This window comes from Oncorhynchus tshawytscha, linkage group LG31, assembly GCF_018296145.1.
Source record: "Oncorhynchus tshawytscha isolate Ot180627B linkage group LG31, Otsh_v2.0, whole genome shotgun sequence".
Classification (NCBI taxonomy): domain Eukaryota; kingdom Metazoa; phylum Chordata; class Actinopteri; order Salmoniformes; family Salmonidae; genus Oncorhynchus; species Oncorhynchus tshawytscha.
In genome coordinates this window covers 5443827-5468369 of record NC_056459.1, presented here as the reverse complement: position 1 = coordinate 5468369, position 24543 = coordinate 5443827, and the positions used below count along the sequence as shown (strand labels likewise).

The 24543-nt window shown below is 41.1% G+C and overlaps 1 protein-coding gene across 2 annotated transcripts in view; it reads left to right on the top strand.

The window, feature by feature from the left end:
- Window positions 1-5209: 5209 nt before the first annotated feature.
- The window catches only part of LOC112229922, a 90999-nt gene continuing 71665 nt past the window's right edge, over window positions 5210-24543 (top strand). Inside the window, exon 1 of one of the 2 annotated variants that reach the window (XM_024396070.2) lies at window positions 5210-5395. Coding sequence is in view for 1 of the 2 variants with exons in the window: in XM_024396069.2 (XP_024251837.2) it covers window positions 14607-14779 (173 nt within the window). In the remaining variant the exon portion in view is untranslated. Of the gene's footprint in view, window positions 5396-14058; window positions 14780-24543 lie in introns of those variants that run through there. The other variant, XM_024396069.2, reaches the window with a different exon arrangement.

Sequence of the window (24543 nt, the reverse complement as noted above, 5' to 3'; positions counted from 1 at the left end):
CCACAACGTCACAATTTAATGGAATGCCATCCGGACCATCTTCATTGAACACATTAGAGTGGCACCAGTCTCCTTTTAATAAAAAAAACTAAAAACATTTCACTTAAATCCAATGACAAGGTAAACATCTTTGTTGAATTCACGTTGGTTGACATCATTTTCTCAAAAATGGTTTGTGTTGCAAATGTAAAAAGCATATCAAACATGCTTTCTACCAATGAGGTTTCTATGTGAGAATTGCCAGAACAATCTTAGACACGCAAAATATTTTTGAGCCATGCTGGCATGGAATTGCCCAAGACTATTAGGTGTCATAAAAAAAAAAAATGTTTTAACCTTTATTTAACTAGGCAAGTCAGTTAAGAACAAATTCTTATTTACAATGACGGCCTAGGAACAGTGGGTTAACTGCCTGTTCAGGGGCAGAACGACAGATTTGTACCTTGTCAGCTCGGGGGTTTGAACTTGCAACCTTCCGGTTACTAGTCCAACGCTCTAACCACTAGGCTACCCTGCAAAGCGGCCATGGTTAATCAGAAACCTGTCAGTCTGAGTTAGATATCACAAAATATTCATAGCCAATCTAGCGAAACCAAACATTTACTCTGACACGCCATGGACGGTGAACATGCAACAGGTGTTTTCTTACATGATTATTTTTGATTGATGGGTGTCTTTGTGGTGACTATGCATTGGAGGGGGATTTAACAGGTCATTAAACCAGATTAACACACAACACCCTTGATAAAGATGAGCAATAATGACCGTATAAAATAAATAATTCAAATACTGAGCAAAACATTTGGAAATGATATTATCTTATACAAACACAATTGCTCAGAGAAAGAGATTTAGTTTAACAAGTAATATATTTTCTTTACTTTTAAGTAGGGGTGCTGATATTTATTGGGCACAAAATAATCAGAAACAACCAAACTGAACTGAAAATGCATCCAATAAGTTTGTAGAGTCACAAGCTTTAAGTAGTCATCACAGACAGTGTATTGCCCACCATTGCTTCACACACCATAAAACCCATCACTCAGAACTCGTTGTGCCTATTTGCATGGAACTGCGAAAGTAAAAGCACAACTGGTCCTCCACTTTCAAAGAATTCTGTTGATGGTAGTTATTTGGAAGTGTGTGTGTGTGTGTGTGTGTGTGTGTGTGTCTGTGACGGTTTGAACACTTAACCTGATAGAGATGGTTTCCTGTAGTTGCCAGGGTGTGGAGGGTGATGTCAACGACATCACTCCACACCTCCATCCTCTGGCCACACATCCCTGGCCTGTCAAAGATGAACATCTGGAAAAGACAGCACCGTTTTGCAGGAGATGCTAAAAGTAAAGGGCACAATAATAAAAATCAACCATAGGCCTCTATATTGAGTGAGTGTGTGTGTGCTGTATGCCAACTGACTTCTGTTTTAGATAAAGGGCAATCCATGGTTCCTTACATACTTCTTAATGTTGATTGATTTATAGAATAACAGTCATTAGGTTGACACCACTAGCCCTACTATATATTGTAATGGAGGTAACAACTACTGTATCTTGTTATCAGGGGGGCTTCATTTCACTGATGAGCCTGTCCTGTTTGCCTTGGCCTCTGAGAGCAAACACGGATAATACAATACAGTAGAAGCAAAATAGAAAAACATTCTGTGAAGGTGTGGCGTTTTTACCTGGAACAAGGGCTTCCAGGGCTTTGCTGGAAGAGAAAAAAAAGTGCATTCTTGCACTTTGTGGTTTGTTATCTTCAAAAGAACAACATGAAGGTAAACTGGGAGCTTTCTTTACTTTCTCTTTTACATAACTGCTAGATTCTTATCACAAAGAACTGGTTGTTCCAAGACGTCACATGACTGGCCCCACAAGCTCTCAGTCCAATGGGATTACTTTTTACTTTAATTGTTTTTATTTAACAACTGATTCAAGATCTGTTTCCCTACTTCTACCTAAGCCTAACTGACAATATATATAATTTGTTACAGGCATAATGTACCTTCGCAAACACCAATTGATGGTAGTGTATACAGTACATATGGATTAGGCTACCTGCACAGAAACATAAGCTTACATTATATTACAATATCTGTCCTTCAATTGAAAATATGTATTCAGACTATGGCCTAGGGTTGTCTAGCAGTCTACACTGCTGCCTCTTGATCACATACTGACAATTTTTGGTAAAGACTCTATCGAGGTCCCCGGGCGCCGAAGACGTGGATGTCGATTAAAGCAGCCCTTTGCACCTCTCTGATTCAGAGGGGTTGGTTTAAATGCGGAAGACACACTTCAGTTGAAGGCATTCAATTGTACAACTGACTAGGTATCCCCCCTACAAAATCCAAAAACTAACTTTAAAAAAATTATAACATGGACCTTTGATAAAAAAATGAAACACAGATAAGTTTTATCTTGGGTGTCCAACCCTGGACCATTCGTCACTGTCCTGGGCTGTTTGTCTTTCCATTACACACCGTCTCTGACAACATAGGTAGGGCAGGGTGCAGAGCGGACAGTGATAAACCGGATGAGTGATGAAGGCTCTCAGATACAGTAATCTATATTGGTTTAAAGGTACAGACAGAGGGTGCTTATTCATGTATATGCTGTGTGTGATGTGCACCCTACCCCCGCATCATTCTGCGGATATCATAGAGCTGCATCCATATTCAACTGACCTGGGAAAGTGATACCAGACTGTGCTGGTGTTTATCTCGTGTTCTGTTCATTATCATACGTTATTCTGGGGGAAATTGAGTTATTCTAAGTTATTTAGCAAAAAAATAAAAAATTCTACCTGCAACTAAACTCAACAATTGCTTTTGGTGACTTTCAAAGGCAAGATAAAGTGATATGATATTCTTCTATTATAAATAGAAAAATCCTGTAGTAAATTTGTTCCATAAATACTATCAAACAATAAGGAAATGCAGTGAAATTGATTTTCTCTCAATGTGTATCAAAGTTCAGTCAGAACCCCTCTTGTGCCACAACAGATGAAAATCACAATTTGCTGTATTTTAGCGCCCTCCTGTGTCAATTTTGTAGGCCTAGTCAGTCTATTTCTGCATTCAAGACAACTGGGAATTTGGGAACTGGGAACCCCAAAATCTTCAACCTCCGACTTCAGTCCATTCAAGACAAATGGGAACTCTGATAGAAATGAGCTTCGACCGAGGGGAAAAAACTGTTTTGAACGGTCATCCAACTTGGAATTCCAAGTCAGAAACTCTTCCTAGAGCTCAGACTTTCCGAACTGAAGATAACTGACTTTGCCGTAGGCTTTGAACAGGGCACCTGGCTAACGCCCGGGAGGCAGCCAGGTTCCAAAACGAATGCAATTAACTTTCACCTGGTGCAAAACACACCTACTCGGGCACTCGGGCCAGATTAAATTGAATCTCCTTATTGACACAACAAGGAAATTTGACAAAGCCTATTTTTCATCAATTTATTTGCGGTTACATTAAATTACTGTAGCTAAGTCTAAAGCCTATAACAGATGGCATGGAACATAATGTACGACCATTTTTGAGGTCTTGTTTTGGAGTAGCAGAGGAAAAGTCGCGTCGGCTAATTTGAGTGACGTTTTAGGCCTATCTTTGCACAATGAAAACAAACATCCACAACTCGCAGTTCTCCCTCTATATGTACACTGAACAAAAATATAAACGCACCATGGAACAATTTCAATGATTTTACTGAGTTACAGTTCATAAAAGGAAATCAGTCCATTGAAATCAAGTCATTAGGCTGATCTATGGATTTCACATGACTGGGCAGGGGCGCAGCCATGGGTCGGCCTGGGAGGGAATAGGCCCACCCAATAGAAATGAATGGAACTCATGTATTGTGTCATTTTGGACTCACTTTTATTGTAAATAAGAATATAATATGTTTCTAAACACTTCTACATTAATGTGGATACTTCCATGATTATGGATAATCCTGAATGAATCATGAGTAATGACGAGTGAAAAGGTTACAGAGGGTCAAAGATCATAACCTCAAGACATGCTAATCTCCCCTGTTATTGCCAAGGGTGAGAGGCTAGCATCTCTTAGGGACATGATCTTTGACCCTCTGTAACGTTCTCACTCATCATTATTCAGGATTATTCGTAATCACGGTAGCATCAACGCGAATGTGTTTAAAAACATATTCTATTCTTATTTAAAATGACACAATACAACACAATCATTCATTTATAATGGGGCACAAAATAATTGGAAACACCCAAAATGAACTGTGTGTGTGTGTGTGTGCGACGGTTTCAACACTTCAACCTGATAGAGATGGTCTCCTGTAGTTGCCAGGCTGTGGCATCAACGACATCAGTCCACACCTCCATCCTCTGGCCACACATCCCTGGCCTGTCAAAGTTGAACATCTGGAAAAGACAGCACCGTTTCGTAAGAGATGCTAAAAGTTAAGGGCACAATAATAAAATCAACCATAGGCCTCTATAGTGTGTGTGTGTGTGTGTGTGTGTGTGTGCTGGATGCCAACTGACTTCCATTTTAGAAAAAGGGCAATCCATGGCTCCTTACATACTTCTTACTGTTGATGTATTTATAGAATAATAGAATAGAATAGTAGTCATTAGGTTGACACCACTAGCCCTACTATATATTGTAATTGAGGTAACAACTAGCTTCTTATCAGGAGGGCTTTAGTTTCCATATGATGTCATCACATTTCACTGATGAGCCTGTCCTGTTTGCCTTGGCCTCTGAGAGCAAACACGGATAATACAATACAGTAGAAGCAAAATAGAAAAACATTCTGTGAAGGTGTGGCGTTCTTTATTTTTGTATTTTACTCCCCAATTTCGTGATATCCAATTGTTTTATGAGCTACTATCTTGTCTCATCGCTACAACTCCCGTACGGGCTGGGGAGAGGGAGAGACGAAGGTTGAAAGTCATGCGTCCTCCGATACACAACCCAACCAAGCCGCACTGCTTCTTAACACAGCACAATCCAACCCGGAAGCCAGCCGCAACCAATGTGTCAGAGGAAACACCGTGCACCTGACAACCTTGGTTAGCGCGCACTGCACCCGGCCCGCCACAGGAGACGCTGGTGCGCGATGAGACAATGATTTCCCTACCGGCCAAACTCTCCCTAACCTGGACGACGCTAGGCAAATTGTGCGTCGCGCCACGGACCTCCGGTCGCGGCCGGTTACGACAGAGCCTGGGCACGAACCCAGAGTCTCTGGTGGCACAGCTGGTGCTGCAGTACAGCGCCCTTAACCACTGCCCCGGGAGGCCAGGTGTGGCGTTTTTACCTGGAACAAGGAAAGATCCAGGGCTTTGCTGGAAGAGAAAAAAAAGTGCATTCTTGCACTTTGTGGTTTGTTATCTTCAAAAGAACAACATGAAGGTAAACTGGGAGCTTTCTTTACTTTCTCTTTTACATAACTGCTAGATTCTTATCACAAAGAACTGGTTGTTCCAAGACGTCACATGACTGGCCCCACAAGCTCTCAGTCCAATGGGATTACTTTTTACTTTAATTGTTTTTATTTAACAACTGATTCAAGATCTGTTTCCCTACTTCTACCTAAGCCTAACTGGTTGTATCTTGGTGTCCAACCCTGGTCCATTCGTCACTGTCCTGGGCTGTTTGTCTTTCCATTACACACCGTCTCTGACAACATAGGTAGGGCAGGGTGCAGAGCGGACAGTGATAAACCGGATGAGTGATGAAGGCTCTCAGATACAGTAACCTACAGTGGTTGTTCCTCTAAAAGTTTTGCGATTATGCCGAGGGACTTCGAGGTCATTTGTGGTTAATACCCTGCGTCACCACTTCATTGCTCCAGACCAGTGCAAGGGGGAGTTAGAGCACTGATTATACTAAATAGAAATGGATGATTTTGAACGACTTCAGTATTACTTACTGAAACTGTTACACTAAGTTTAAAAAAAAATTATTAGATTATTTAGTACAGCCACTAATGAAGGCTATCAATTACTTCTCAAAGATGCCCTCTGGTGGTCAAACTAGCACTCACTAGCATTAATGGTACCTGTTCACACTTAAATAACGTGCCATAGAATTCAGCGGCACCATGCAAGCTGCGCCGCAATACGCTGCAACTGGGCAGAGGCACAGCCATGGGTGGCCCTGGGAGGGTATAGACCCACCCACTAGGCCAGACAGAAATACTCCTCAGTTTCATCAGCTGTCCGGGTGGCTTGTCTCAGATGATCCCGCAGGAAGCCAGATGTGGAAGTCCTCGGCTGAAGTGGTGACATGTGGCTGCGGTTATGAGACCGGTTGGACTTACTGACAAATTCTCTAAAACGACATTGGAAGCAGCTTACGGTAGAGAAATTAACATTCAATTATCTGGCAACAGCTCTGGTGGACATCCCTGCAGTCAGCATTCTAATTGCGCGCTCCCTCAAAACTTGAGACATCTTTGGCATTGTGTTGTGTGACAAAACTGCACATTTTAGAGTGGCCTTTTATTTTCCCCAGCACTAGGTGCACCTGTGTAATGATCATGCTGTTTAATCAGCTTCTTGATATTCCCAAAATTTGAGAGAACTGCTTTTTTGTGCATATCGAAAATATCAGGGATCTTTTATTTCAGCTCATGAAACATGGGACCAACACTACCTCAGACTGTGCTCTGTGATCCCCGGGGCACGCAAAGCTCCCCTATTGATTAGGCTTATATTTAAGAAAATGATTGTAGCTTCCACCTAAGCTACAACAAAAAAGTGCAATAAGGAATGTATTATTGTTACCAAGTGAGCATACAATTATTGTCTATAAGCTGTAAATGTAGGCTAATTTGAAAACTGCTCAAATGTCCACTTTTGTTTTCGGCTACTGCATACTGCCTAGGCCTTATTATGCAACCATTTGGATCAGTTATGGGTCTATTCGACAGCTTATATGGTCCAGAAAGGTACATTATTAGCAGAATACTCATATGGTGCATTTTGTCAGGATGCATCGGTGCTAAGATACCATAGGAAAATATGGGCTTCCTCTGACACTGAGATGCACTGTCTCTCTCTTTTCCAACTCCCCACCAGTTCTTAAGTCTGTAGCCAATTTTACATTTTACATTCAGCAAGCAAGAGCAAGTGTGCATCTCATTATAAATCAAATAAGTCTAAATAATTGTCCAACAAGCTATTGTTGTCTGGTTTTTCCTAGGAACAGCCAAGGCAGCAACATCAGTAGATGTTTGTGTTTATATCTCCTGCCTTGCTGACTCTGAGATGAGAGGCTAGGATGTCGTGCTTCTATACAGCACAATAATACGGTAGCCTACTCATCCTGTCACATATTTGAAGTCTATTTAATTTCGAGGATGCTTCTTGGCTATTGAATGAGCAATGGATGAATAAATGGTAGCCTAATATTTGTTGTGCAGTGGGAATAAACCAGTCATGTCAGAGAAGGAGAGACGTCCCAGCTAGCACATACAGTTCAGAGTACCATGTTTCTTAGAGCTTGGTGAGAGCGTGGTTGTCCTTATTTGGCATACAACCTTCGCACAACTTTCTGGGAATGGTGCAGGATAGTTGCTTGGCTTTGGAACATTCTAAGCACATTTAAGGAACTTGTTATTTTCTTGGTATTTCATTATTTTAACAGTATGTTTCCTAAAAGTTCAAACATGGTTACATTTCATTTACATTTTGGTAATGTTCTAGGATTGTTCTCCAACTGGTTTGACATTGGGAATATTCTCACATTGTTCTGAGAACATACTTCTTTTTTTTTTACATAAAAAAAAACAGAATAAAACTTTAACAACATTCAGAGAACATTCTAAGAATGTTATTTAAAAACATTACATTCCATTCTCAGCATCAACAAAACTCTCTGTATCCTGTCTTTTGTTAAGTGTGTTCAGGTGTTGGCCACACCTGATCTTAATGAGTGCTTGTTTCCTTTGAAATGAGGTCTGTTTGAATAGACTAAAATGAACAGCTTTATATGAGTTAAAAACATGGCATGCTGGAACCAACCTGGTGGCGTAGTGGACTAATTACATGCAGAGCAAACAGAAGATCATAGGTTGGACTAATTGTGTTTGCTTGATTAATGCCAAAGCAAATTAATTTCCACAGCCAGCCCAAATCTGATTCCCCCCACAATTGATCAACCACTAGACGTTGTGCGTATGCAAAGTCTGAGCTGTACTTGGAGATATGCACACTTTCCTGCAAGTTCACGTTCCTGAACCAGACAGCAAAATCCCAAATTGTTTGCAAAATCATTGTCATGTGGTTAATCAAAATTCTATCTGAATCTAAACGAAAATGATTCTGATCTAAAAAGTAACTTCTATTGCCATTGCCAACTATGTACAAATAGCCTACATAAAGCCAACAAATAAAAACATTGCAGCCTTCAGGTAGAACATATCCTGATAAAATAAGTATATCCTATACTTCACATTGGCTACACAAAGCTTGCGCTAGCGAACTTGTAACATTGTATAAAATATTCTGGCAGTGGTGGAAAAAGTTTGACTCAATTGTCATACTTGAGTAAAAGTAAAGATGCCATAATAGAAAATGACTGAAGTAAAAGTGAAAGTCACCCAGTAAAATATTACTTGAGTAAAAGTCTAAAAGTACTTGGTTTTAAATATACTTAAGCATCAAAAGTAAATGGAATTTTTAAAATGTACTTAAAATTAAGTATCAAAAGTAAAAGCATAAATCATTTCAAATTCCTTATATTAAGGAAACCAGATGGCACAATTGTCTCTCTTTTTTTATAACTAATCTACAATGTTTGTAACTTTGGTTACGGTCATTTATTTTAATGCATTGAATATTATTCCAGTCTTCCTGTTCTCATTGTCGAACGTGGACACATTGTTTGCAGAGTTTACAACCTATGCTACACTTGTGAGAAACAAGTTTTGGTTTATTTCATTTCATTTACGAGATCTGTCAATTTCGTCATTGTATTTTGTTTGGAGCACTCTTGTCAATGTTGAGTAAGGACGTGCAGGCATAGAAGTAGGACTAAATGTACAACTGGTGATACATGTAATGGGAAATTGATATACACTAAGAATCAAAAGCAAACAATTCACACAATGAAGTTATGAAACAATGAATGTGCACAAATTGGCGGGAGAGCCCATTCTGACAAGAGAATTTGTCATCGGAATTTCATAATTCCTAAATGTGTACATTAATTAAATCGCTCGTCCTGTAGACTGGGAAAAGCAATGCCGGTTGGATTCCATCACCGTCTCTGTCGACCTTAGATATATATATATATACCGGCCTGTTCTTTAAACCTCAATTCAGAGGCCAGGTCTTTAAATAACGGGTCCAGACCCGCCCGTGCACGGTTTTCGGTGTACTACCTTCAGATGACAGAGGCCTGCTGTTTTGGACTCTCTCTCTTCCGCACCTGCTGTCTCAAACTCTGAATGATCGGCTATGAAAAGCCAACTGACAATTAGTCCTGAGGTGCTGACTTGTTGCACCCTCAACAACTACTGTGACCTTTTGCACCCTCTACAACCACTGTGATTTTTTTTATTTGACCCTGCTGATCATCTATGAACATTTGAACATCTTGGCCATGTTCTGTTATAATCTCCACCCGGCACAGCCAGAAGAAGACTGGCCACAACTCAGAGCCTAGTTCCTCTTTATGTTTCTTCCTAGGTTCCGGCCTTTCTAGGGAGTTTTTCCGAGCCACCATGCTTCTACATCTACATTGCTTGCTGTTTGGGGTTTTAGGCTGGGTTTCTGTACAGCACTTTGTGACATCGGCTGATGTAAAAAAAATCTGTCCTTTTGTCTGATGAGTCCAAATTTGAGATTTTTGGGTTCAACCGCTGTGTCTTTATGACACACAGAGTAGGTGAATGGATGATCTTTGCAAGTATGGTTCCCACCGTGAAGCATGGAGGAGGATGTACTATGGTGTGGGGGTGCTTTGCTGGTGACACTGTCTGTGATTTATTTAGAATTCAAGGCACACTTAACCAGCATGGCTACCACAGCATTCTGCAGCGATACGCCATACCATCTGTTTTGCGCTTAGTGGGACTATAATTTGTTTTTCAACAGGACAATGACCCAACACACTTCCAGGCTGTGTAAGGGCTATTTGACAAAGAAGGAGAGTGATGGAGTGCTGCATCAGATGACCTGGAATCTACAATCCCCCAACCTCAACCCAACTGAGATGGTTTGGGATGAGTTGGACCGCAGAGTGAAGGAAAAGCAGCCAACAAGTGCTCGGCATATGTGGGAACTCCTTCCAGACTGTTGGGAAGCATTCCTCTGTGCAACTGGGTACTGGACTTCCTGACGGGCCGCCCCCAGGGGGTGAGGGTAGGCAACAACATCTCCACCCCGCTGATCCTCAACACTGGGGCCCCACAAGGGTGCGTTCTGAGCCCTCTCCTGTACTCCCTGTTCACCCACGACTGCGTGGCCACGCACGCCTCCAACTCAATCATCAAGTTTGCGGACGACACAACAGTGGTAGGCTTGATTACCAACAACGACGAGACGGCCTACAGGGAGGAGGTGAGGGCCCTCGGAGTGTGGTGTCAGGAAAATGACCTCACACTCAACGTCAACAAAACTAAGGAGATGATTGTGGACTTCAGGAAACAGCAGAGGGAACACCCCCCTATCCACATCGATGGAACAGTAGTGGAGAGGGTAGTAAGTTTTAAGTTCCTCGGCATACACATCACAGACAAACTGAATTGGTCCACTCACACAGACAGCATTGTGAAGAAGGCGCAGCAGCGCCTCTTCAACCTCAGGAGGCTGAAGAAATTTGGCTTGTCACCAAAAGCACTCACAAACTTCTACAGATGCACAATCGAGAGCATCCTGGCGGGCTGTATCACCGCCTGGTACGGCAACTGCTCCGCCCACAACCGTAAGGCTCTCCAGAGGGTAGTGAGGTCTGCACAACGCATCACCGGGGGCAAACTACCTGCCCTCCAGGACACCTACACCACCCGATGTTACAGGAAGGCCATAAAGATCATCAAGGACAACAACCACCCGAGCCACTGCCTGTTCACCCCGCTATCATTCAGAAGGCGAGGTCAGTACAGGTGCATCAAAGCTGGGACCGAGAGACTGAAAAACAGCTTCTATCTCAAGGCCATCAGACTGTTAAACAGCCACCACTAACATTGAGTGGCTGCTGCCAACACACTGACTCAACTCCAGCCACTTTAATAATGGGAATTGATGGGAAATGATGTAAAATATATCACTAGCCACTTTAAACAATGCTACCTAATATAATGTTTACATACCCTACATTATTCATCTCATATGTATACGTATATTCTGTACTCTATATCATCTACTGCATCCTTATGTAATACATGTATCACTAGCCACTTTAACTATGCCACTTTGTTTACATACTCATCTCATATGTATATACTGTACTCGATACCATCTACTGTATCTTGCCTAAGCTGCTCTGTACCATCACTCATTCATATATCTTTATGTACATATTCTTTATCCCCTTAGACTGTGTATAAGACAGTAGTTTTTTGGGGGAATTGTTAGTTAGATTACTTGTTGGATTATTACTGCATTGTCGGAACTAGAAGCACAAGCATTTCGCTACACTCGCTTTAACATCTGCTAACCATGTGTATGTGACAAATACAATTTGATTTGATTTGATTTGGTTGAGAGAATGCCAACAGTGTGCAAAGCTGTCATCAAGGCAAAGTGTGGCTACTTTGAAGAAACTCAAATCTAAAAAAACATTTGTATTTCTTTAACACTTTTTTTGGTTACTACATGATTCCACATGCTATTTCATAGTTTTGATGTCTTCACTATTATTCTACAATGTAGAAAATAGTGAAAATAAAGAAAACCCCTTGAATGAGTATGTTCAACATGTTCAAGATAGCATGCAAAGGTTGCAGGTCTGTGGAGATCTCCATAATTATTATAATAATCTGTGAAGAACCTTGAACAGCATTGAACTATGCACTATGTAATTTTAATGTAATCTCAACTACAATCCAGGTAATTTGGTTGTGCTATTAGATGAAGCATAGTGGTAGCACATTAAATTGTTGTATAAATCCTCAAATATCTGACATTGTATTCCCATTTGAACTTTTAAATAGTTGAAAGCGCAGTGATAACACATTTAGATGACAACTATACCAAAAACCCGGCATTGTTTTTCCTCTGTAATTTGGTTGTGCTTTTAGATGGTTGAAATCATAGTGATAAGACAATGAGAATTCAACAAACTTCTGGCTGTCTTTTCGAGTGGGTGAATAAAGGTTGAAATCTCATTGATCAACGTTTCAACCAAATATGACCCATTTCTCCACTGTTGAAATTATGTGGTGTGCCCGGTGGGATTTGTGGTTTATTGGAAGTGTGGCTTTCAGTTAGTTATGTTTGGCCACCCATCCCATGAGAGTGAATGTCCTTCCAGTTCATCTGAATGTCCTTCCAGTTCATCTGAATGTCCTTCCAGTTCATCTGAATGTCCTTCCAGTTCATCTGAATGTCCTTCCAGTTCATCTGAATGTCATTCCAGTTCATCTGAATGTCCTTCCAGTTCATCTGAATGTCCTTCCAGTTCATCTGAATGTCCTTCCAGTTCATCTGAATGTCCTTCCAGTTCATTTGAATGTCCTTCCAGTTCATTTGAATGTCATTCCAGTTCATCTGAATGTCCTTCCAGTTCATCTGAATGTCCTTCCAGTTCATCTGAATGTCCTTCCAGTTCATCTGAATGTCCTTCCAGTTCATCTGAATGTCATTCCAGTTCATCTGAATGTCATTCCAGTTCATCTGAATGTCCTTCCAGTTCATCTGAATGTCCTTCCAATTCATCTGAATGTCATTCCAGTTCATCTGAATGTCCTTCCAGTTCATCTGAATGTCATTCCAGTTCATCTGAATGTCCTTCCAGTTCATCTGAATGTCATTCCAGTGCACCACTTGCTATGAATTCTATCTGATGGTGTTTGCATGTTTAGGTAAAAATACAAATAATGTCCCGTTTGGAACACTGACAAGTAGAGAGCATTCCAAAATAAATCCAATCAGTCTGATTGGGTGCCTATGCGGCTGCAATAGACTTCCTCACGGCTCATTCTGCAGTATGGAGGCTATGGAAGAACAAGAACAAAGGCTCAAAAAACACCCAAATATGATGTCCTCTTAGAGAAACGTCAAAGCTTGCAGTATAGAGATGCAGGTCTTTAGATGTTGTACACATGAAATTGTGTCATTCCAGTTTACTATATTCTATTTTGTGCGACTTGAGCGGTTTCCACTACCAGCTGTGCTGTGTGGGCTAGACGGAGAACTGCATTTCAACCCATTTTGCCATGGTTCAGAGAAAATGTTGCCATTTTAAAGCTAATTTCCTTTAATTCTACACTTTTTACCATCGTTTATGACGTGTTCATATGCTATCAGGCCGGCCCTCGGCCTCCAGGGGCCCTCAATCCTGTGTGCCTGTTCGATAATCCGGACCTGCTCTCAGTGTAGTGTTGCAGGTCTTTAGAAGTTGTACACATGAAATTGGGTAATTCCAAACTTTTTCTGTACAGCTATATTCTATTTTGTGCAACTCGAGCGGTTTCCCCAACCAGCTGTTCTGCGCAAGCTACATGGAGAAGCAGCACAGCTGGTAGGGGAAACATCTCGAAGTTCTAGGGGGAAAAAATCGGAGCACTAGGAGGAGGCCTGAGTTTCCGATTTGGAATTTCGAGTTGGATGACCTTTAAAAACAAATATTCCCAGTCAGAGCTTGTTTTTTTCCTGAGTTCTCAGTTTTCAAAAGCGTGCTGAAGTTGGAGGCAGGAGTTTTCCAAGTTGTCTTGGGTGCAGCATGATCCTCAAGTTTCCAACTTGGAATTTAGAGTTGGATTGATCATCCAATCCGATTTTTCCCAGTCGGCACTCCGTTTTCTTCTGAGCTCCTAGTTGTCTTGAACGCACTGACGTCAGATTATCTAGCCAAAAAGCATAAGTGACATGTTATATGTGTCTGAAAATCTGTCTATCAATAGTCTGGCTCTGCTTGTGTCTATATTTGAGCGATTTACGCATCTGCAGACATGTGGATTTCCTTAAAATGCTTGGCCAACGCATCACAAGGGCTAGCTTTGGGCCACAACATCGGGAGCCTGTGTATTGGGTACAGCAGCAACATGGTGCGGTTCAGACTAAAGTTGGATTCAAACATGTATTTGATAGTGAGGGACACATTTGACTTTACGACTGGTAAATAGTTCCTACAGATTATGCATATGCTTTTGTTGACAGGAAACTTTTTTTTTTTGTGAAGTCGGCAACATTGTTATGGTGTTACTTTCCGTCGATACACACCGGAACGATGCACAAATCCGGGAGTCAAACCTACACTCCAATACACAGACTCCCGGTGTTGTCACTCATCTGTGCGCGACTGCGCGTGCAACCGGAGAGAGTGAAGCGCGAGGATCAGCTGTCATCTTGCTGTCAGTAGGTTCAGCTAAACTTGTGTTTTCCATGTCAAGATTCGTGACAATTCGGTGTTTTGCCAGATCTCGACCTCGTGTCCGGGAATACACGTAAAGATGGCGAAAAAGAGTAGTTCCAAAAAGTCATTCAAAAGCTTGTTTTCTAAAAGCGAAGCCAATTTAACCGACCCGGTGGAGAAAGATGACGGTGGACGTAAAATGTTTAAACTCTTCAAATTCAAGAAAAAGAGGAAACCCAACAAAGATGAAGAGAAGCAAGTCGTCGCCGGGTAGGCTATGCCAAATACTTGAAATTGTTCCAGGATTTTCTTGTTGAAACAACATACTGGTTTGGTGGAATGACACCTGTCGTAGGTTGCAATTTGAACTAATGGTCGTGATAACGTTACCATTATAATGTTCTACTGTAGTCCACAGACTTTAAATAGCATACTTTATTTATTTTGTGCATGACTTGAAATGAATTCACACTTTCGTTCTATTTGTTGCCCGCAACTCTAAACAGTGGGAACAATTAGGCTTAAAAATATATATGTGGCTTGGGTCTTCAGCCAGACCTTTCGGTTAGCCTACTGGCCCAACACTCTAACCTACCTTTCACAGTAATTGACTGGATAGTTATCATTATGGTTCATGATATAGTATAACATTGCATACATCTTCAGGGTTTATTCCGTTTGTGCTGTAGCTATTTAAAATGTGTCATATTTAGTGGTTGGCTGTAGCTAGTGTCAAACTTGCGACCCTGGGTTTCAATGCCAGGACACTTCTAACAGAGGTAAAGGTTTAATTGTCAGGGCTCCAGACCAACTTTTTCAGTTGTTATAGAAAAAAATAGGAATAATCATCTTATTATGTGATTATGAAGTCATTCATTTGTGTCATTCACAAATATAAAACCTACTGCTAGTAGCAATGTATTAATCAATAAATGTAATGTCCTAAAAAATACTTTGCACTTGCGATGACCGATGCACATTTCAGACGCTCCATATTTGAAATCCATATCTGATATTTATTTGTAAAACAGTGCGTTTTGAGGTCAGTATTTTTTCATTGAGAAACAAATACCTACAGAAAGCTGAGACCCTCCTTTCTATAATATGGACAACTGGTTGCTTCTAAATAATAATTATTCTAATGGTTGATGTTTTGCATGACAAGAAATGAAAAAGCCAGGTAGGAGTTATTGACAAGGTAGGAACCGAAGTGTTGGTCAGTGTTTCCCAGGGGACCCTAATTACATTTTAATAGATGTTACATTTAGACAAATATTACAGAATAGGCTCTCTGATTCAGAACATACTGTTCCGCAAACAACATGCTGATCTACACCACACTGAATGCAATTTACAACCTCTAGTAAGCATAGGGTTGCAAAGGTCGGAAACTTTCCGGTAAATTTCTGGAATTTTCCATGGGAAGTTAGCCCGGTAATTTTTGGAATTTTAGCTTATAACAGTTAACTTTCTTTTGTGGGATACACATAAGGCAATTCTAGGTCTTGTGGCATATTTTGGTTAAACTATCCCCAATTCAATGGAATTGCAACCCTCTGCATGCATAATGCATTCTTCCATCACATGTGCAGTGCACTCTTCCATCACATGTACAGCTGATTCTCAAGATCTTGCACACTATTGAGATGCTATTGAGCCCACACTACTACACTGTCTGAGCCAATAACTACATGCTTTCTGGTAAGTTTTGATTACAATACTGGGTGGGGTGAATATATTTTACATGACATGCATGATTTTTTGTTAATTAGTAAATAGTAGCCTACAGCAAAGTGTGTTTAAATCATTTCTAACCTTTTAACATTTTCTGCTAGTTAGTTTTTGGTACCATGTGGGTTTTAGCGTGCTTGAGCCTGCCAACTGAGGAATGTTAATTCACCTGTTTCCATACATGTTTCATTTTAAAACATTTATCTTACAAAGGAGCTGTTTAATCTAACTGCTTAACCTCTTGAGCTTATGGCTCAATACTGCCCCCGTTGGAGGAAGTGCGTGCCCATAGTAAACTGAAAATATTTTTTCCAAAATTGCTAATATATGCATATAATAATAATTATTGAATAGAAAACACTCTAAAGTTTCTAAAACCGTTTAAATTATGTCTGTATGTAAAGCAGAACTCTCAGGGCAGCCTTTCTCCCAAACTCTCTCTTGTCAAGAGAAAAGTTGGGTCAACTTTGACGTCATCGCCCCCACCCTTCCCAGGCAGCTACCGATCTGGGAACAGTATGTATTTGTTCAGCGCGATGTCTGCTTTCAATTGGCACGTTCATTGTTTGAATTTCACTCCCTCATCCTTTGGCGGGCGAAAATGCCCGGTTCACTCTCACATACATGCACTCTACGCGCGGCCGATTTGGGGAACGTTCTTTTCCAATAGACACCAGTTGAAGCCGGTTCGTTTGTTCGCGATGATCATTGTTTTACATGATAAAAACATCATTTTGCTCGATTCTGCACTTAGTTTGACCAGTTTAGTCAACATATAATATGTAATTTTGAAGTTTGATTGCAATACCAGAAGGAGCAGAAGTTATTTTGGGTGCATTTCAGCTGAAGCTGTTTATGCTAATACAAAGAGACAACTTGAAACCAAACGATGTATTGGGTAAGTATGACTCCTTCTACGTCTTCTGATCGAAGAACATCAAAGGTAAGGGAATATTTATGTGGTTATTTTGGGTTTCTGTGGACTCCAAACGTAGAGGAGACACTGCTAATATCTGAGCGCCGACTCATAGCATAGACTAGTGAACGAATTCTGTAACGTTAAAAATAAATGTAACACAGCGGTTGTATTAAGAAGAAGTGTATCTTTGTAACTATATGTAGAACATGTATATTTAGTCATGTTTATTGCTTGTTATCTGACGTTATCTGTCCGAGCTATCATAATTTCTCCGGACATTTTGAGTAGCATTTTTTGAAATGTCGTCATTGTAAACAGAGATTTATGGATATTAATGGCATATTATTGAAAAAAAAAAAAAAATGTACTGTGTAACATGTAATATTACTGTCATCTGATGAAGATTTTCAAAAGGTTAGTGAATTATTTATTTTTTAATCCTACTTTTAAATTTTATATTTTCTGGGACAAAATGGCTTGCATTTTGTTTCGGTGGTGGTCTAATATAAATGTTGCTATGTTTTCGCCGTAAAACATTTTAGAAATCTGACTTGCTGGGTAGATGAACAAGGTGTTTATCTTTCATTTGAGCTATTGGACTTGTGTAGGTGTGGAGGTTAAATATGTCTAAGAATATTTTTTCACATTTTGCGTTATGCTAATGAGCTTGAGCCGTAGTCACGATCCCGGATCCGGGATGGGTAGCATCAAGAGGTTAACTATTTTTTTACCCATTTTTTTTCTAATCTTTACAGGAAAATGCCACAGAGACTATCTGATGTGTGGAGACATTTCACTGCAGCTAATGTAGAAGGAAAAGCTGTGTACTTTTGCAAATACTGTGCCGAATCATATGTGAAGAATGCAAAAAAGATGCAGAATCATCTGGCCATGTCCATAAAGTTCCCTCAACCCTCACAGCAAGCAACTTCTGACAAAAGTCACTCTACTTCTATTTGAGGTGAAAATGATGAATCGGACACCTTATCGATAGCAACAGCTCATGGTCCTCCTGGAATCAGAAGCTTTTTTGACTCAATGGAGGAACGTAGTCAGAGAAATGCTGAGGAATGTCTTGCTCGAGCTGTGTATGCAACTGGTTAACCTCTGATGCTCGCAGGAAATGTGTATTGGAAGAGATTTATGAATGTTCTTCGCCCAACATACACCCCTCCACCAGACATGCTTTATCTACTCATTTGCTGGATGCAGAGTTCAACAAAGTTCAAGTGAAGGTCAAGCAAATTATAGAGAAGCAGACTGTATTGCAATCATCTCTGAAGGTATTTGCACGGGTGACAGATAATGCTGCGAACATGAAGGCTGCTTGGTCTAAAGTGGAGGAGTCCTACCCTCACATCACACCCATTGGCTGTGCTGCTCATGCATCGAATCTGCTCCGCAAGGACATCATGGCACTGAAAACAACGGATCCACTCTACAATAGAGCCAAGGAAATGGTTAGGTAGGTGAAGGGTCATCAAGATATAGCAGCATTCTCCCTCACCAAGCAAAGTGAGAAGAATAAGAGCACCACATTGAAGCTGCCCAGCAGCACCCGTTTGGGTGGTGTTGTCATCATGTTTGACAGTCTCCTGGAGGGGAAGGAGTCTCTCCAAGAAATGGCCATATCACAGTCTGCCGATATGGACAGCCCCATCAAGAGGATCCTCCTGGATGATGTATTTTGAGAGAAAGTGGTATGCAGCCTGAACCTCCTGAAACCTATAGTAGTAGCCATTGCATGGATTGAGGGAGACAATGCCATCCTGTCTAATGTTCAGATTCTGCTTACAGATGTAAGAGAAGAAATCCGTACTGCCCTGCCCACTTCACTGTTGCTCCAAGCAGAAGAAACTGCACTTCTGAAATACATTTAAAAAAATGTGAAGACTTCTGCCTGAAGCCCATACACGCCGCAGTGTACATGTTGGACCCCAAGTATGCTGGCAAGAGCATCCTGTCTGGTGCAGAGATCAATAAGGCCTGTGGTGTCATCACTACTGTGTCTCGCCACCTTGGACTGCATGAGGGCAAGGTTCTTGGCAGTCTGGCGAAATACACTTCCAAGCAAGGGCTTTGGGATGGAGATGCAATATGGCAGTCTCATCAGCCACCTGGTGGAGGGAACTTTGTGGATCTGAGGCTCTTTCCCATGTTGCCTCCATCATCCTCCAAATCCCACCAATATCAGCCACCTCAGAGTGCAACAGGTCCTTGTTTGGGAACACACACAACAAAGTACGCAACAGGCTGACCAATACAATGGTTGAAAAATTGGTGGCCATCAGGGCAAATTTGAGGCTTTTTGAGCCTGACAACGAGCCATCCTCAACAATGTTGGAAAGTGACAGTAAAGATGAGGCCAGTAAAGATGATGTTCACGAGGTGGACATTGAGGAGGTCCAGGGAGAAGACATGGAAGCCTGAGAGGAAGACAACCAAATCTTTAGTTTCTAGACTTTCATTTTATGTTGAAAACGTTTTTGGTAGATGCGATGGTTCATTCAAAATTCCCTTTCTTTTGTTGTTCAGTGAAATCATCCCATGTGAAGAGTCAACTCATTTAATTCAAGTTCAATTCGTAACTAAATCGTTTTTTTTATTTCTATTGGCAGGATTTAATCATTTGCAATTATGTCTAGTATGATAAGGTAAAAGGTTTATGTTTCTGTCCCCATATGATATTGTAAATATATCCAATGCAAAAAACATCTACATTTAAATGGCATTAATATTATTTTGCATATATTTTCGTTAATTCCCAGGGAAAGTTTCCACCTCTGAATATTCCCCAAAATGTGCAACCCTAATTAACCATGAAGCATATTGAGAATCTGACTGTCGATAAGTACTTAAGTATCACAGTAGGAGGCTGTTCCTTCTCTTGCTAGAACAAAATACGTACCTGCTGCATACCGAGCTGGTACCGACGAACCGGATGTTTCTACTTGTAGAATCGCAATGCTCCTCAGTCGCCCGATAACTTGGCTTTGAGCCAATGATAGAGCACAAATCTCCATGTGGGGGAGCTGACAGGAGTGACAGCAAAAAGGAAAAAAGTGTTGTGCTCGGTAGCGAATGGCACGCTAACGGTTTAGCTAACGTTAGCTAGCGAGCTAAAAAAAACTGTCTATGGGCTGACACTTTGGGATTATGGAGAGTGAATTAAATTGTTTCTTCGTCATCTTGCTAGCTAGTTAACTAGCTGTGGCCATCTGGCTAGTATCAACAAGGGCTTTCTACAACAAAAGCAACATTAGCCCCACTAGCAAGCTAGTTAGCCAACATTGGAAAGCTTCAAAGGAAAATACAGAGGGAATAGCATTGCCAAACTAAGCTTAAGAATGGAACTCTACTGACAATTTTTGTTTTGGAGTATTTTAACAAGGCTGATGGCTTCAATGTCGATGTGGTCGAACACAAAAGAGATTGAACGCTGACGCTCTGTTCAGAGGTGCTAAGTACCCCCTGCACGCAAACGTTTGATAATTGTACTGGTATGTGGGATCCATTAGAGTAAACGTTTGCTTTGCTGTAGCTCAGTGCATTAGGTGCAATCATGTGGTTTTGTCGTTTTAGAAAGTGGCGGTTGACATCTGTTTTTATTGGCACCAATACACCAGGTCGCCTTATTTGAACAATGCCAACTATACACCTCAATGCCTGGATCAACAGCAAGAGTAAACATCTCCTTTTCATAGAAGAGTTCATTCAAAGGCAGGAGGGCCAAACCAGTAAAACAATGGAGTTGAGGTTTAGGCAGTGTTTGTTTTGGTGGTGTTAGTCACTTCCAGGGTATCAAGGGTAGTTGCCATGTTTGACTATTTAGTATAGACTTTGGTGATAAATCACTTCCTTGTGTTATAAAATCAAATTTTACCAAGACAAATATGAGTATTCATGTTCTGAATCATTCAGTGGGGTTCTTTCTCTAACATATCATTGACCTTATATCCAGAAAGTCTGATTTTTGTAATCTAATATAACCATTAATAATCACTGAGCCCTGTTGACATAGCAGTGCAGGTCTCTCTGAACAACTTTTGAAGATTTTTGCATTTCGTGGTCGTCGTCTTCTTCGTTTTTCCCGTGTGTCGCAAAAGTAGCATGACATGAGCTGAATTTAGTCACCCGAATTCTGGCCATCAAAGATTAAAAAAAACAATAACTTCTGAGCGGATTATGATAGAGGCATGAGGTCTGGACCATTTGGTTTTCTTAGAGGATTATCTACACATAACCCACAACCCCTTCTAGTGAAACCACCTTTATCTCTTCAATGGGGAGTGGTGAAGGGGAAAGGTTTTAAGTACACATGTCTCATTGAAAATGTTAAAGAAAATGACATTAATCCCATATGTGAGACTCAGAACGACATAAAATACCATTACAATATCCAGTCAGCATTGCCAAAACCACACGGGTAAAGATGCTTCCAAATATAGAGCACTCCATGCCGTTTAGTCTAAAAATCCAGTGTGGAGTGTTAACGGAACTTATCACGTAGTGCTCAGAGCAGTTGTGTGACAAGAGGCAACCTGGCCTCAGCATAACCCTTTTTTCACAATTTAAAAATAAAATTTGTCTTGACACAACTCAAGGCACGTCCCACTCCATTCTGCCCTTGTGTGTAGCTTAGCTTCTTCACGGCCATCTGTCTAGCCAGAATTGTAGCTACATTATCTGTATCTAAGGAGGACTGTCTATATGGACATATTTATGCCTTAGCACAGAGAAGGGACACAAAGAGAAATTGGGTACTTTTCCCACCACTTGTCCACACTCCCCTCTTCATAGTCCTACAATAGTAGCTAAATCAATAGTGAAACCAATATGTGCTTGATATTTTTGGACCCAGTACCTTCTCCCATCTCTGAAAGTTACGTTGCCTTCTATTGTTCATGTTTAGCCATTTGACTATTGATCCCAACTGTCATGTCCACTCAGTGACCCGGTACACGAGCATTCTTGTATGCTCCACAATGTGTTTTCTGGATCTCGAAACGACGCTTCCGTCAACAGACCTTATTGGTTTACTGGGTGTGCAAATAAGAGTTTGTTGACCTGCAATTAAGGCATATCGGCAAGAGATAATAGTTGTTTACTCTGTAGAATTCTCATGTTTTATAGCACTGTATTTATTGCCCGACATTTGAGTTAAACAGACAGAGTCGAATGGATGTTTTTTCAATAAGGTCTAACTTTACCGATGTGTGGCAAGGTTATCTCACATACTGTACACAATTACTAGGAGCCACACAGGTATGCTTCACCCCTCAGACTCTGGGTGAAACTTCCTAGACAGAACGTCATATTATACATGCATGATTGCACATGTGTGTCAATACCAGTCTCCCCCTTACTACTACACTGAACAGAAATTTTAAAACCACATGCAACAATTTCAAAGATGTTACACATAAGGAAATCAGGCAATTAAAATAGATTCGTTAGTCCCTAATCTATGGATTTGACTGGAAATACAGATCTGCATCTGTTGGTCACAGATACAGTAAAAGGTAGGGACGTGGATCAGAAAACCAGTCAGTATCTGGTGCGACCACAATTTGCATCATGCAGCGCGACACATCCCCTTTGCATAGAGTTGATCAGGCTATTGATTGTGGCCTGTGGAATGCAAAGTTGCTGGATGTTGGCGGGAACTGGAACAGGCTGTCATATACATCAATCCAAGGCATCACAAACATGCTCAATGGGGGACGTCTGGTGTGTATGCAGGCCATGGAAGAACTGGGACATTTTTCAGCTTCCATTTTTCAGCTTCCAGCGTACAGATCTTTGCAACATGTGGCTGTGCATTATCATGCTGAAACATGAGGTGATGGCGGCGGATGAATGACACGACAACGGGCCTATCATGGCATCTCTGTACATTCAAATTGCCATTGATAAAATGCAGTTGTGTTCGTTGTCCGTAGTTTATGCCTGCCCATACCATAACCCCACCGCCACCACGGGGCACTCTGTTCCCAACATTGACATCAGCAAACCATCTGTCATCTGCCTTGTAAAGTTGAAACCAGGATTCACTCTTCAAGAGCACACTTCAGTCAGCCACTGAAGTCAGTTACGATGCCAAACTGCAGTCAGGTCAAGACCATGGTGAAGACGAAGAGCACGCAGATGAGCTTCCCTGAGACGGTTTCTGACAGTTTGCAGAAATCCTTTGGTTGTGCAAACCCAAAGTTTCATCAGCTTTCCGGGTGGCTGATCTCAGACCATCCTGCAAGTGAAGAAGCCAGATGTGGAGGTCCTGGGCTGGAGTGGTTACATCTAGTCTAAGGTTGTGAGGCTGTTTGGACTTACTGTCAAATGATCTAAAAAGATGTTGGTAGAGAAATTAACATTCAATTATCTGGCAACAGCTCTGGTCGACATTCCTGCAGTCAGCATGTCAATTGCACGCTCCCTCAACTTGAGACATCTGTGGCATTGTGTTGTGTGACATATTTTAGAGTTGCCTTTTATTGTCCCCAGCACAAGCTGCACCTGTGGAATGATCATGCTGTTTAATCAGCTTCTTGACATGTTACAACTGTCAGGTGGATGGATTATCTTGGCAAAAGAGAAATGCTCACTTGACAGGAATGTAAATAAATATGTGCACAAAATTCGTGAGAAATACACTTTTTGTGCACATTGAACATTTCCGGGATCTTTTATTTCAGCTCACGAAACATGGGACCAACACTTAACATGTTGCGTTTTATATTTTCGATTACTATACACTGAACAAAAATATAAACGTATCATGCAACAGTTTCAAAAATTTTGCTGAGTATAGTTTGTTGTCAACTTTAATTAGATTATATACTGTGTGCATGTGATTCTATTAACGATTAAGGTTGGCATAACGCATCGTTTGAGCAGAACTTTAAAATCCCAAATTGAATTTGTGAAGAATAGTCTGAGCCCTTAAGGTGAGCCTTACAGTATATTAAATCATTTGAATAGGGAAACTGGGTGGCTTGGCTGGCTGTGAACCAATATACATGTATATCTCTATGCAAATCCTGAACTCTTAAAGCATTCTGTCTAGTTGCACTGAGGCGCTCCTCACTTTCTCCCTCTATTTCTGCCTGTGCAGCTGAAGGAGGCACCTGTCACCTGCTCTTTAGGTATGCCCAGTTGAACAGCAGCCAAATCATGTCTTAGATAGGAAGATGTCGGTCTATGAGCCTTTATATGAAGTCTTTATGAAGCCCACACAAGCAAGGCATTGTGCTTCTGTCAGGGTATACATGTCGCCAGGGAAGGATCTTGGAAGATGACATGACCCGTCTACATGCATCAACACTCTTCCCTCTGAGCCAAAGAAACCCCATGCTTGTCTTCTCTGTGGGATGATGGATGGACAGAA